The sequence below is a fragment of the Camelus dromedarius genome, chromosome 16 (genome assembly GCF_036321535.1).
Source record: "Camelus dromedarius isolate mCamDro1 chromosome 16, mCamDro1.pat, whole genome shotgun sequence".
NCBI lineage: Eukaryota > Metazoa > Chordata > Mammalia > Artiodactyla > Camelidae > Camelus > Camelus dromedarius.
The window spans coordinates 500149-515380 of record NC_087451.1 but is presented as its reverse complement, the minus strand read 5'-3'; the positions used below and the strand labels follow the sequence as shown (position 1 = coordinate 515380).

Here is a 15232-nt window from a genome sequence, read left to right as displayed (position 1 = left end):
GAAAATTATGGCATGCTTATTGAAAGGACCACTATGTGCACAGTAAAAATAAGAATGGAGAAAACAACTCAGGACATAATGTTTGGTGAAAGACGCAGAAAACAAAATATAACTACACTGTTACAACTGCACAGATTACAGCTGATCTTTTTGTCCCTTTTCTTTGTTTTCTACTGTTGCTATTATTTTAGTTACATGATTCTTGAAATCTAGGGACTATTTATCATTAAACTTATTTTAAGAAAAATGGGGAGAGGAGCCTGAAGGATGGGTATTCCTATAAAACCTGTGAATAGCATTTCTAAATGGAGCTTCACATGTCTTTCTCTCTTCATAGATTTATTGAACAAATATTTATTAAGTACTGTGCCCAGTAGACCAAGTGCCTAGTAGACAAAGCACATTTACTCTTGAGGTATTTTTAATTTAGCTAGGGAGACAAGGTTACAGGAAAATTACAAATTTAAAATATATGAAGAGATTGTTGCAGCCACAAAAAGGCTAAGGAGACATGACAACAAAATGTAATGTGGGATCCTGGCTGAGATCCAGGAACAGAAAAAGGACATTAGGTTCAAAACATAGGAAATCTGAATAGAGTGTGGACTTAAGCTAATAATAATGTGTCAACACTGGTTCATTGTGAGAAACGTAGTAATGAAGGATGTTAACAATAAAGGGCATTGGTACTGGGATTCTATGGGGATTCTCTGTACTATATGTGTAATATTTCTATAAATCTAAAACTATTCTAAAATAAAAATAAAATAAAAAATTCGAAAGACAGAGACAGAGAAAGAATAAAGAAAGGAATGGCACCAGACTATTATTTTCTCTTCTGTTTCTTTTTATTCTCCAACTTCAGTGGCCTTTCCCTCTCCATCTCATTTTAGATTTTCCTCCTATGTTTAACCTCTAAATATTGAACACCTCAAAGCTCCATTCTGTGTCCCTTTTGGTCTCTCTCTACATACTTTCACATTCTTCTTGACCTGTTCTAAACTCATGGTTTTAAATATCACTTATATACCAAAGAATCATAAATGTATATCTCATCTTGACCTCTTCTCAAATCTCATCTTATATCCAGCTGCCTATTTAACATCTCCTCAAGTTGCTCACTAGCCATGACAAAAGGAAGTCTTCACGTTTCAAAGCTATTCCTCCCCCAGTCTCCATGCCATCTCAATAACTGTCAGCATCTAGGCAGACAGGCCAAAAAAAGGTGGTAGTTATCCTTGATCTATGGTCTTTAACTTCCCTCATCAGCAAGTTCTATTCACTCTTCCTTTAAAATATATAGGAACTATAACTATATGTATATATTTTACATTATATGTGTGTGTGTGTGTGTGTAGAGAGAGAGAGAGTCCACTGACTTCTACTTTCACCAATACTATGCTACTTGAAGCCACTACCATCTTGCTCTTGGACTAGTACCTAACTTATCTGATCTCATTTTGGAACTTTCTCCCCACACATCCCCTATGGTTCACCCATAATGACCACTTTGATGTCTCTGGAGAAAGCCACTCCTGCCTGACTTCTTAGGATCTTTTAATCCACCTGAAATATTATCACTGTGATTTTCAGAAGGCCAGATCTTTTCTGTCATTTACATCTCAGATCCCAAAATTTCAAAGGCCGTCACTATTATACAATCTAATGTGTCTTTCCTGTCGTTCTCTGTTACCTCACCTTCTTTAATTATACTGCAGAGTACTTTTCTCTGTCTAAAATTCTTCTTACAGTTTAATACTTTTTTTTTTTTTTTTTGCTTTTTTTCTGTCTCCTTCCAGTAGAACGTAAGTTCTTGGAAAATAAGAATGTTGTATTCTTTTTTTTTTAATTTTAAACACTTTTTATTGATTTATAATCATTTTACAATGTTGTGTCAAATTCCAGTGTAGAGCACAATTTTTCAGTTATACATGAACATATATATATATTCATTGTCACATTTTTTTCTCTGTGAGCTACCATAAGATCTTATATATATTTCCTTGTGCTCTACAGTATAATCTTGTTTATCTATTCGACATTTTGAAATCCCAGTCTATCCCTTCCCACCCCCTGCCCCCTTGGCAACCACAAGTTTGTATTCTATGTATATGAGTCTGTTTCTGTTTTGTATTCATGCTTTTTTTTTTTTTACATTCCACATATGAGCAATCTCATATGATACTTTTCTTCTTTTTCTGGCTTTCTTCACTTAGAATGACATTCTCCAGGGCCATCCATGTTGCTGCAAATGGTGTTATGTTGTCGGTTTTTATGGCTGAATAGTATTCCATTGTATAAATATACCACTTCTTCTTTATCCAGTCATCTGTTGATGGACATTTAGGCTGTTTCCATGTTTTGGCTATTGTAAATAGTGCTGCTGTGAACACTGGGGTGCAGGTGTCTTTTTGAAGTAGGGTTCCTTCTGGATATAAGCCCAAGAGCAGTATTCCTGAGTCATATGGTAAGTCTATTCTTAGTCTTTTAAGGAATCTCCATACTGTTTTCCACAGTGGCTGCACCAAACTGTGTAGGAGGGTTCCCTTTTCTCCACAGCCTCTCCAGCTTTTGTCATTTGTGGACTTTTGAATGATGGCCATTCTGACTGGTGTGAGATGATACCTCATTGTAGTTTTGATTTGCATTTCTCTGATAATTAGTGATACTGAGCTTTTTTTTTTTCATGTGCCTATTGATCATTTGTATTTCTTCCTTAGAGAATTGCTTGTTTAGGTCTTCTGCCCATTTTTGGATTGGGTTGTTTGTTTTTTTTCTTAGTAAGTCATATGAGCTGCTTATATATTCTGGAGATCAAGCCTTTGTCAGTTTCATTTGCAAAAACTTTCTCCCATTCTGTAGGTTGCCTTTTTGTTTTACTTATGGTTTCCTTTGCTGTACAGAAGCTTGTTAAGTTTCACAGAATGTTGTATTCTTGATGCTTAGAAAACTGCCTGACAATCATAGGTACTCAATAAGTGATTGCTGAATTAATGAAAGTGACAAATAAGGAATGGGCACTAATGTTCTGATACTCAGGGAGATGAGAGATTATAGTGGAGATACAAGATCAGGTGAAGTTTCTTGAAAGGAGTAAGAATTGGTAAGGTTTGAGAACTGAGTAAGACTAGTCAATAAATAGGTAAACAGTGAATTCCAGGGGAAAAAAAGTATAGAAAAAAGGTATGAGAGAGTAATAAACATGGTGTACTTGAGGGCAGCAGGTGGACAGAAATTTTGTAGATTATGACATCAGAATGAATGGTAAATCCAAATTGCAGAGATTCTAGAACACCAGGTTCAGAATCAGCAATGTTAAGAATGTTCCTCCTGTGATTTTCAACTCCAGCTACCTTTGAGCCTTTTAATCAACGTCTCATATTAAGCTTTTGGGTGAAAGTAACACAGGCTGCCCTACCACCAACTTGTTTTCTCTCTTCATCTCCCAGTGCAAGTATAATTTTGATGTTAGCTTGCTTGGGTCTGGCCCAGTGTATAAGGTGATTCTAGGTTATACCTATCTTCTGTGGTCGGAACAGTCATGTTGTCACCAAGTTAGCCAGGACTATCCTTGATGGTGATCTGAATGTTTTTTTCTAGTTTTTGTGGTTAAGTTGGGGGTCACATAGGGTAAAGGAATTTAAATGAGTGTCATCCTTATCTCACAACTTACAGAAAAATTAAAAAATGGCAGAGATATAAATACTCTCAAGAATAACTTCTCCCTCTATACTTTTAAATGAAACTCATTGAAATAAATAAAAGAGTTCACTATAACTTTGTTTTTCCCAGCTAGAGAAAAGCAGTTTCTTTGGAAAGCAACTGTCCGGGCCCTTACTATCACATTAAAACCAAGTAACCACAAGATCACATGGGCTCTAACTACCTTTCCCATATATTTGGCTCCATCTTTTCTTGTCATAGACCACCTGACATAATTGTTCTGACCCAGGACTTGGGAGCACATTTTTGAAATGTGCACACTTATGGTTTGGTGTATTTTAACTGATGGTGGAGTTTTGTTTAAAAACCTCCCTTCCCCTGCTGGTTCCTTTTGTGAAGCTCCTGTATTTGCTTTTCTACTGTTTCCTTCCCTACCATACCAGCACACTCTCAGTCATTTCTCTTTTTCTTTTTTTAACATATCAGTTTTGTTTAATATATATGTATTTAATTAAGTATAGTCAGTTTACAATTTTGTGTCAATTTCTGGTGTACAGCACAATACTTCAGTCATACATGAACATACATATACTCATTTTCATATTCTTTTTCACCATAAGTTACTACAAGATATTGAATATAATTTCCTATGCTATACAGTATAAACTTGTTGTTTATCTATTTTATATATATATTAATTAGTATCTGCAAATCTCTAACTCTCAATTTATCCCTCCCCACCCTTTTCCCTCCCTGGTAACTATAAGTTTGTTTTCTATGTCTGTGAGTCTGTTTCTGTTTTGTAAATAAGTTTTTTTCTTTCTTTTTTTTTATATGCCACATATAAGTGATAGCATATGATATTTTTCATTCTCTTTCTGTATTACTTCATTTAGAATGACATCCTCCAGGTCCATCCATGTTACTGCAAATGGCATTATTTTATTATTTTTTATGGCTAAGTAGTATTCCATTTTATCAATCTACCACAGCTTCTTTATCCAGTCATCTGTCAATGGACATTTAGGCTGTTTCTGTATCTTGGCTATTGTAAATAGTGCTGCTATGAACATTGGGATGCATGTATCTTTCTGAATTAAGGTTCCCTCTGGATATATGCCCTGGAATGGGATTGCTGGAAATCCCATTCCTGGGCATATATTCATTCAGTCATTGCTCTTGAGTTTCTTTTACACCAGATCAAGAGACCACTATGATTTGCACATGGAGATGCTCTGCATTTGTGTTTTCTTTGAACCTAAGATAGTTCAGTTATATAACTCTGTCTTACAGCTAGTGATAGGGATTTTCTCCTTAAAGTAGCTCACTCCTAAACATTTGAGTAGGAAGCCGGACTAGATGGCAAAAATCCTTTCCAACTCTAAGACAGGAATCAGAAAACTGCAGCCCACAGACCAAATCTTCTGTCTGTGTTTGCAAAATAAAATTTTCTTGGCACCCGCACCCATTCATTTATAGATTGCGTGTGGCTGCTTTTGTGCTACAACGACAGTTGAGCATTTGGAACAGGGACAGTACAGCCTTCAAAGCCTACAATATTAACTGTCTGACCATTTGCAGGAAAAGTTTGTTGACTCCTGTTCTATGGCCTCATACTTTTTAAAGTGGCATCCCTTCTCTGTGCCTCAATTTCCTCATCTGTACAAGAAGAGATTGGAGCAGTGAACTCTATGTCTCTTTCCAAATCCTGAGATTCTGAGTTTTCTTTTGAAACTCACAAGTTCTCAAACTGACACAACAACAACAACAAAAAAAAGGAGAATAAAAGTGAAACAGATTTTCCTTACTATCAAAAAGGAGCCTTTGCTATGTATATTTCCTCATCTGGCTGTGATGACGGCTTTTATTGTCAACATGATTTTTTTTACTAGATACCTGGATTTCTCCCAGGGACTGGTTGCACAACAAGTAAAGGGATCCCAATTCATAGGCAAAGAGAAGCAGAGAATACAGTGGAAGCTTAGGCTGCTTTCTGTTCACCTGTTTGCTCTGAGGAATTCTGAATTGGAAATCAGATGAACAACAAGATGATTGTTGAGAATCTGGCTGGGAGGCATTAAAATGGAAATCTAGCTCTTCTCTTGGTGCCCTATCTCTGATAAGCCCCTGAAGTACTATAGCAGAACTTTAAATGGGGTACCTTTTAAATGTGCTGTCCTGTCTTTCCAAATTGCCAAGCAGTATGAGGCCAGACTGGGCGTACAAGGGCATTTGAAAATATATTACATAAAATGCCTTTATTTTCTTCAACTCTAGCCTGTAGCTATCATATTTTGTAATTTATAGGCATCAAATGAGCCCTGCTCAGGCTGATTGATTTTTTTGTAGGGTGAATTTGGATTATTCACAATGCATGTCAAAGAAAGCTAACGGAAACTCTGCAGTTCCATCATTCTAATAGACTTGATTCAGATGGTCTGATTGTCTTACTGCCTGCTAAACTCTTACATAATTCCATGTCTGAATGGATAGGGTAGCTGAAGAAGCAATGATTGGAGATGAAGAGAGAGCAAAGTTTTTTGCAATTTTCTGATGGTACAGAGACTTTCAATGCCACTTTTGTCAGTTGCTGCACTCTTAATTATCCAGGGGCTTCTTTTTCTTTCTTCCTTTTAAATGATATTTATTGAATTGATGCTTCAGTCAGACTGTTAGGTCTTCCTTATAGGGATATGTGTGTATGCCTGTATGTGTGTGTGTGTGTGTGTGTGTGTGTGTGTGTGTAACGGGCAGGTAAAGAAAAGACGTGAGTCAGAGGTAGAGATAAGTGATGGGGAATTCAAATAGGCTTAAATACATAGTTACTGTCTATTTCTCTTCAGTAGAAGTATCTTAAGTGTTTTTTTAATATTTAAAACTCTACAATAATGTCTTTTACAGGTTAATAATCTATTTGAAAATAAAGAGGAGGGAGGTTGCTGTTGCATTTTGTAGTATGACTTTTGCGTAGAAAAGAATTATTTTATGTACCGACACTCTCCTTGCTTGGACAGCCAGGACACAGTACTTCTCTGCTATCATCTTAGTCTGTTTTCTCCTTTCTTTTCCTATAGCTCAACAGAATTCACCAAAAATCCATGAAGGCTGGTGGGCATACAAGGAGGTGGTCCAGGGAAGCTTTGTACCAGGTAAATACACATATATTCTTGTCACTTTATTTTTAAGAAAAGAATTTGAATGATATATAATATTATTTCCAGAAATTTGCATTTGCTATCCGGCATTGAATGTATTGCAAAAGGCAGCAGAGTCTGACTTATATGTTTGGTGAACACTCCATTTAGAGAAAATGTATTAAATGAGTAGTAATTTAACCAAGACCATGTTTTTCCATCTGAGCTTACATCTTAAGGTCTTTCTATCTACAGGTGGCTGTCAGGGAGTGGGTAATGGAGAAGTCAGCATTGAAGTTCTATATGCTGAAATTTGGTTAAGTGACAAAGAGCCATTTTTTTTAATGTTAATGAAACAGGAAGTCTGGAAAGACTGACCATGGCAACTGGCAACAGGCTTGCTGGGATGCATGCTGTCACTGATGTCACTTCAGTAGCTTTCATGATCAAGACTTAGCAGATTGGGCCAAGTACCAACTAAAAATAACAGGCAAAGTGGATGCTGTCAGCATGGGGAGAGAGGACTGAAAACTGGTTAGAGCCAGAAACATACCGTAACTTTAGTTCTGAGGCAAGGTAGAGGGTCCTTGTCTTCCCCCAACAGCTCTTATCCTAATCATAGTCCTCATTCTTCTTGAAAGACTTTGGAGGGAAAGAGGCAAGAGAAAGAGTGTGAATGTTAAAGCAAAGGATGGAAGGGAAGGCAGGTGAAATATTTCAAAATATTTTTAATTGCTTAGATGTGAGACGGTAAGAAATAAAGCTCTCAAAAAGAGTCAGTGTGTGGTTCCAACTCAGGCACTGAAAACGGAGGGCTCCAAGTGTCACTTGAGGTCTTTGTAGTTGGCGGCAGCTGGCAAGAGCAGTGACCCAAGGTCACCTAGTTCATTCTTGGCTGCTATGTCTCTTTTTCCTGTTTTTCTGTAGAAATCATTACATCAGCTGTGCAGAGCTAAGCAAGTTGCTAAACCCCTCTGAGCATGACTTTTCAAATTTGAATTGTGTGACACGTATATGTACTCTTGGAACTTCTCAACAGGAGGCAAGCAGGCATGGTAAGGGAAAGTGGATGACCCAGGGAAAAGTCAGCTGACTGCCATAAGTCAGCATATTAACTTGATAAATTTACTACGGTACATTTATTCCTTGGCCCAGTGGGCACAGAAACTGGGTTTGATTAATTCACTCATAAATGATCAGGTTTCTAACAACACTGTTATAATAACTTAATTGACACAGCTGTGTTCATATGGCATGATACAGATACATGACATTTTGTACTTACAAGTGGGGGCATCTCTTTCCAATGGATAGAATCCTCGTGTATTTTTTTCTCAGGAATCTGCTTATTATATTCAAGATATCCCAGAACTTACATTTATAAGTACATTTCTGTGCTTTCTGATTATTAAATTTGAGCAACGTAGGGCATTCTGTCAGATTATGATAAGTCTTGTTAAACTAGTAATATCCTCTGTAGTGACTGAAATGCTCATGGATAACACTGGATAGGTTCTGAAAAAATTTGCTTTTCTGCGCTATATTTTTTTGATGTTCCTCCCTGTTGCTGCATTCTTTTTTTACATGTATTCAAGGCCGTTTTCAGTTGATTGTTGATTCTAAGACAACCACAAGGAAGAAGTTTTATCTTTCCTTTAAGTGTTGATTTAAAATCATTTAGCTTTCCCTCAGTTCCAGTTTTAAATGAGATAATATGTATAAAACCTGCTACACGGGGAGCAGTAAGGTGTGCAGTGCTGAGCACGGACTTGAGTCTGGGCTCTATAGCTTCCCTATGGCAGAACTGTCAGCAAGTTGCCTGCCAACTCTCAGTCCCCTATGTTCTTCGTCTGTTAGAATGGAGATTAGGACCAAATAAGCCTTATGAGGTTTTCTGAGGATTAAATTGCATAATGTAGGTAGAGTGCTTACGGTAGAGTCTGGTGCATGGTGTAAGTCAGTTCATGTCGGTTCCTGTTGGCATAACTATCATTATTTTATCAGTAACAACATAACTACATATTTTATACTTCTCTTTTTGAGAAAGGCAGAGAGCTGTATATTGGAAAGGGTAATAATTCAAGTGATGGTCTCTCATGATACTAGAACATGGAAAGTGCTTAATAAATGTTCCTTGAACTTGTAAGCTCAAAAAGAGTCTCTACACAGTAGTGGCCATTGGAGAGGTAACTTACCATACTCTGGATTTAACAGCCCCAAAGCCCTTATGCTTCTTGGTTAAGAAAACTGGTAACTGACGATCTCACTTTCTAAACTTTTGGAAACTCCAATGCTCTTAAAAAATATAAGAATCATAAAAATTTGTGAATTAAGTAATTGGACCTGAGGGTCTAGCATCTGACAGACTCCAGAAGACCCACTTTATCTGAATTGTTGCAAAGGCAATGGTCCCTATAGCTCATATTATCATTACTGAATATAAGGTTAAGAATGTTCTTTGCTTTGCCACTGGGGTATTTTTTCAGGTTATGGATATGTAAAAGAGAAGAGAACCTCATATGACTGGATTATTTGGACAAGTTTTATTGTCCCATAAGTTTTTTACAAGAGTGTCCAGAAATGATTCTCACTTGGCATAAATGTTAATCTGTGATTCCAAAGAAGACTGTGGTGGATAGAAATACATGATTTCTTCAGCAGTGTCAAACACAGGTTTGATTTAACATCAAAATCCCTGACTTTGGCCAGTTCAGTAGTGCTTAAGGAGTAGCCACCTGATACTGGGAACCATGTGTGGGACAGTTGATAAAAAGCTAATTGACACATGATTCTTATTCAAGGACAAGCCGACAGTCTAAAGAGTCATAAACCTGTAACTTAGTGTAAGGGCTCTAATAAGGCTTATGGAACATAAAAAGGAGGCCATGAAGTGTTGGGATTCAGCCTGCCAAGTGTTTAACAGATTTTGTTGTTTACCTGTGCAAATCCAACATCACCTATAACCAACAGTCTGCCTTATGAACAGAGCCCAATTTTGTTTGAGTGCTTATCCTCCACACAGCCATGTGCTCAGGAACGAGCCCCTCCCAGGCCCAGAAGGTTACCCTTGGCTAATACCTACACCAATCATGGTGATTTCAGCCTCTTTTTCTTTTCAGCTTTGTCATGATGGCTAATTTTATGTGACAACTTGGCTGGTCCACAGTACTAAGATATTTTATCAAACATTAATTTAGAAGTTTCAGGAAAGATATTTTTTATATGAGATTAACATTTACATTGGTAGACTTTGAGAAAAGCTGTTTACTCTCCATAATGTTGGTGGGCCTCATCCAATCAGTAGCAGGCCTTAAGAAAAAAAGGCTGAGGGAAATTGTGGTTCCAGAAGTTTTTGGCCTTGAGCTGCAACATCAACTGGGGCTCTAGCCTGCTGACCTACCTTACAAATTTCAGATTTGTCAGTCTCCACAACCTTATGAGCCAATTCCTTAAAATAAACTTCTTTCTCTGTATACAGACACACACACACACACACACACATACACACACACACACACACACACATTCTTTTGGTTCTGTTTCTCTGGAAGACCCTAACTAATACACAAATATGGACATGAACATATGATAAACAGTTCTATCCATGGCTTGTGAGGGGAAGTCTGCTCAACAAACTCAGGAACAAAAGCCACACTAAAGATGGCAGAACAGAAAGTTGAAAAGAACACAGGTTGTTTATGACCCACTTGATCACTGAATTAATCATAGAACTGCCTCATCATTTTTTTCTCAAGTGAGATAAAATATCTTGTTGTTGGAGCCACTTTGAGTCAGGTTTTCTGTTACTTGCAACCCAAAGCATTCTTCAGATTCATATTTCTCAGTACAAGGGAGAAGGAAGAAAGGAAATTGGAACTGGGTCTTAACAATCTTCAGGATTACCCAAAGTGGATAAGGAGAAGAATGTGAGGATTACCAGAGTAAACAGCACTGGCAAAGAGGAGTCAAAATGCACTTTGGGTTTGGGGTGTGCCGGTACCTCTGAGTGTCTAAAAGGCAGGATACACTATGGAGCATGATGAGTGAGGAGGCCAGCAAAGCCATCAGGGGCCAGGCTGTAAAAGTCTTTGTGTTCCATAGGCAAGAGCGTAGGCACAGTCCCTTTAAAAATAGAGGAACTATAGGACATTATTAAGCTCTGGGGAGATACAGTCAAATGCATATTTTAAAAAGCCAGCTATGGGCCAAATGGCCATGGACATGTCAAAATTACAACTATTTACAGTGCAACTATTGATGAAAAAGACTGGAAAACTAGCATAAAAGATCTACAACTAAAGTTGTAAAGAAGGAATCACAATAAGATGGGGGGGAACCGAGATGCAGTATAGTCAAGACCCATATCCCCAGGTGGGTGACAAACAAATGGGAGGATAAAAACAATTTCAGGAGTTCTCCCTAAGGAACAAGGGGGTATGAGCCCCATGTTAGGCTCCCCAGCTTGGGGATTCTGCACCATGAAGATAAGCCTCAGAATGTTTGAAGGCCATCAGGACTTACTTTCCAGTGAGCCAACAGGCTGTGGAAAATGGAGACTCCACTCTTAAAGGGTGCACACAAAATCTCACACACTTCAGGACCCAGGCCAGAAGAGTGATTTGAAAGGAGCCTGAGTTACACCCATCCGTTGATTTAGAGAGCCTCCCACAGAGGCAAGAGGAATTCACCCTGGGGATGCAGACACTAGTGGCAGTCATTTTTGGGAGCTTGTTCTACCTCAAACCATCCGGTTCTGGCAAGTTCCATTTTGGAATCCTCCCTCTAGCTTATTAGTGCTGAAACTGGCCCTGCTCACCAGCAGGGTGGCTGTCTTAAGACCCCCTGAGCCCACAGCCACCCAGCAATCTGGCTCTGACCCCAGAAGGCCCAGGACCTAGCCCAGCACACCAGTGCACTGACATTAGCTCTGGGACCAGCTTCACCAAACAGTGGGCAGGCACCAACTTCAGGATCCCCAGGGCCCTGCAGCCAGAGACACTGGGACCCAGATCCACCCACTAGTGGGCCAGCATTAGCCCAAGGAATCCCTGGGGCTCTGCACAACCACTTCATGACCTGGTCTGGCTCTGACCACCAGGGAGTGGTAGCCTCCTCACAAGGCAGGGCTGGCAATGAACCAGACTGGGGGTCAAGCACATCTACCAGACTGCCAACAGAAGGCCCGTGCAGCTCATGTAGGGGCACACCTAGAGCATATATCTCTGTTGATCAGAGGTGAGTGTACTGCTGGGATGCCTAGGACGTCTCCTACAGAAAAACCAGTTATCCATGGTCAGGAAACATAACCAACTTTCCAAATACATAAAAATTAAAAGTAGCAAATTAACTAAAATGAGTCAACAGAGAAATATGTTCCAAATGAACAAAATAAAACCACAAAGCCAAAGAACTTAGAAGAAATTTTGATGAATAGAGTGTGAAGTTAGAAGTTTTAACAAAGAGTTAGAAAATGTAAAGAAGAACCAAACAGAGTTGAAGAATACAAGAAGTGAGGTAAAAAGTACACTGGAAGAAATCAGTAGTAGATTAGAGATACAGGGAAACAATTTGGTGAGATGGAAGACAGAGTAGAAGTCACTGAAGCTTAACAACAACAAAGAAGAATAAAAAGAAATGAAGAAAGTTTAAGAGACTTTGGAAACAACATCAAGTGTAGTAGCATTCTCATTATAGGGATCTCAGAAGGAAAAGAGAGAGAAAAAGGGACAGAGAACATATTTGAAGACATAAGAGCTGAAAACTTACCTAACCTGGGAAAGGAAACAGACATCAACATCCAGGAAGTGGAGACAGCCCCGAACAAGGTCAACTCAAAGAGGACCACATCAAGACACAGTGTAATTAAAATGGTAAAAATGAAAGATAGAGAATTTTAAAATCACTAAAGGAAAAGCAACAAGTTACATACAGGGAACTCCCATAAATCTATAAGCTGACTTTTCAGCAGGAACTGCAGGCCAGAAGAGAGTGGCACAATATATTTAAAATGATGAAAGGGAAAGCCTGCAGCCAGGATTACTCTGCTTGGCAAAGCCTCATTCAGATTTGATGAAGAGATCAAAAGTTTTACAGACAAGAGAAAGCCAGGAGTCCGACACCACCAAACTAGCTTTAGAAGAAATGTTAAAGGGACTTCTCTAAGCAGAAAATAAAAAACCACAACTAGAAATATGAAAATTATGAAAGTAAAAAAATCTCATTGGTAAAGGTTACCATATAGTAAATTTGATAAATCAACCTCATATAAAGCTGGTAGGACAGTTAGAAGATAAAAGTATTAAAATCATCAATATCCACAATAAGTAGTTGAGTTATTTACTACACAAAAAGATGTAAAATATGATGTTAAAACAGTAAACATGGTGGTGGTGGGGAGTGAAACTGTAGGGTTCTTATGATATATTTGAACATAAGAGTTCAGCAGCTTAAACTAATTACATCTATATGTGTGTGTGTGTGTGTGTGTGTGTGTGTGTGTATACCTCATAATAACCAGAAACAAAAATCTGTAATAGTTAGGCACACATAAAAGAAAGAGGTGTTCAAACATAACATTAAATATAGTCATCAAATCACAAAGGAAGAAAGCAAAGAAGAAGAAAGGGGGAAAAAACTGCAAAAGACAGCTCCAAAATAAAAACAAAATGGCAATAAGTACATACCTATCAATAATTACTTTAAATGTACATGAACTAAAAATTCCAATAAAAAAATAGAGTGAGTGAATGGATACAAAAACCAATATAGACTAATATATATGCTGAAAACAAGAGACTCACTTCACATCTAAAGATACACTCAGGCTGAAAGTGAGGGTAGGTAAAAGATATTCCATGCAAATGCAAATGAAAAGAAAGCAGGGTTAGCTATACTTATATAAGACAAAATAGACTTTAAAACAAAGACTGTAACAAGAAATAAAAAAAGACATTACATAGTGATAAAGGGATCAATCCAGCTAGAAGATAGAACATTTGTAAATATACATGCTCCCAACATAAGAGTACTTAAATACATAAAGCAAATATTAACAAACATAACAAACATAATGGTAACACAATAACAGTAGGGGACTTTAACACCCCACTTACATCAATGAACAGATTATCCAAAGAATATTAATAAGGAAACAATGGTGTCGAATGACACATTAGACCAAATGAACTTAATAAATATGAATAGAATATTCCATCCAAAAGCAGCAGAATACACGTTCTTTTCAAGTGCACATGGAACATTTTCCAGGATAGATCACATTAGAGGTCACAAAATATGTCTAAGCAAATTCAAGAAAATTTAAATCACATTAAGCATTTTTTCTGAAATCAATGCTATATGACTAGAAATCAACTGTAAGAAGAAAAAACTGCAAAAAACACAAACACACAGAGGCTAAATAAATTCTACTGAACAACCAGTGTGTTTGTGGTGACTATAGTTAACCATACAGCACTGTATACTAGAAAGTTGCTCTCATCTCACACACACACACACAAACACACACAATGGTTTAAAAAAAAAAGCATATATTAGCATAACACTGGCTCTACCAGGCTCCATCTCAGTGCTTTACAGAACTGATTTAAGCCTCACACCAGACCAGCCTTATGATCACTGAATAAACCAAAGAAGTGGAAAAAAAAAAAAAAAAACCCTGAAGACAAATGAAAATGAAATCATCCAAAATCTGTGAGAGACAGCAAAAACTATTCCCAGGAGGAAGTTTGTATTGATAAAGGCATACCTCAGGAAACAAGAAAAATCTCAAATAAACAATCTAAGCTTACAACTTAAAGAACTAGAAAAAGAATAACAAATAGAACTCAATTAGTAGGAGGAAAGATCATAAAATCAGAGCAGAAATAAATGAAAGAGAGCCTATAAAAAATAAAAGATCAATGAAACTAAGAGCTGATTCTTTAAAAAGATAAACAAAATTGATAAAGTTTTAGCCAGACTTATCAAAATAAAAAAGGGAGTCTAAGTCAATAAAATCAGAAATGAAACAGAAATTACATCCAACATCACAGAAATACAAAAGGATCATAAGAGATTACTACAAACAACTATATGTCAAAAAATGAACAAAGTAGAAGAAATGGACAAATTCCTAGAAATGTACAACCTCCAAGACAGAACCAGGAAGAAATAGAAAATATGAACACACCAATTACCAATATTGAAATGAATCTGTAATTAAACAACAAACAAACAAAAGTCCAGGACCAGATGGCTTCACAGTGAATTCTATCAAATATTTAAAGACCAATTAACTATTCCAAGAAACTGCAGAGGAAGGAATTCTTCTGAACTAAATCTATGAGGCCAGCATCATTCTGATACTAACATCAGACAAAGATATCACACAGAAAAGAAAATTACAGTCCATTATCACTGATTAATGTATATGCAAA

General features: G+C 37.4%; 1 protein-coding gene across 3 annotated transcripts in view; it reads left to right on the top strand.

Moving 5' to 3' along the window:
• The window catches only part of CA10 (carbonic anhydrase 10), a 529816-nt gene that overhangs the window by 75488 nt on the left and 439096 nt on the right, over positions 1-15232 (top strand). For all 3 annotated transcript variants that reach the window (XM_031468110.2, XM_064494943.1, XM_064494945.1), the window contains exon 3: positions 6738-6812. In XM_031468110.2, coding sequence (XP_031323970.1) covers positions 6738-6812 — 75 coding nt within the window. The remainder of the gene's footprint in view (positions 1-6737; positions 6813-15232) is intronic.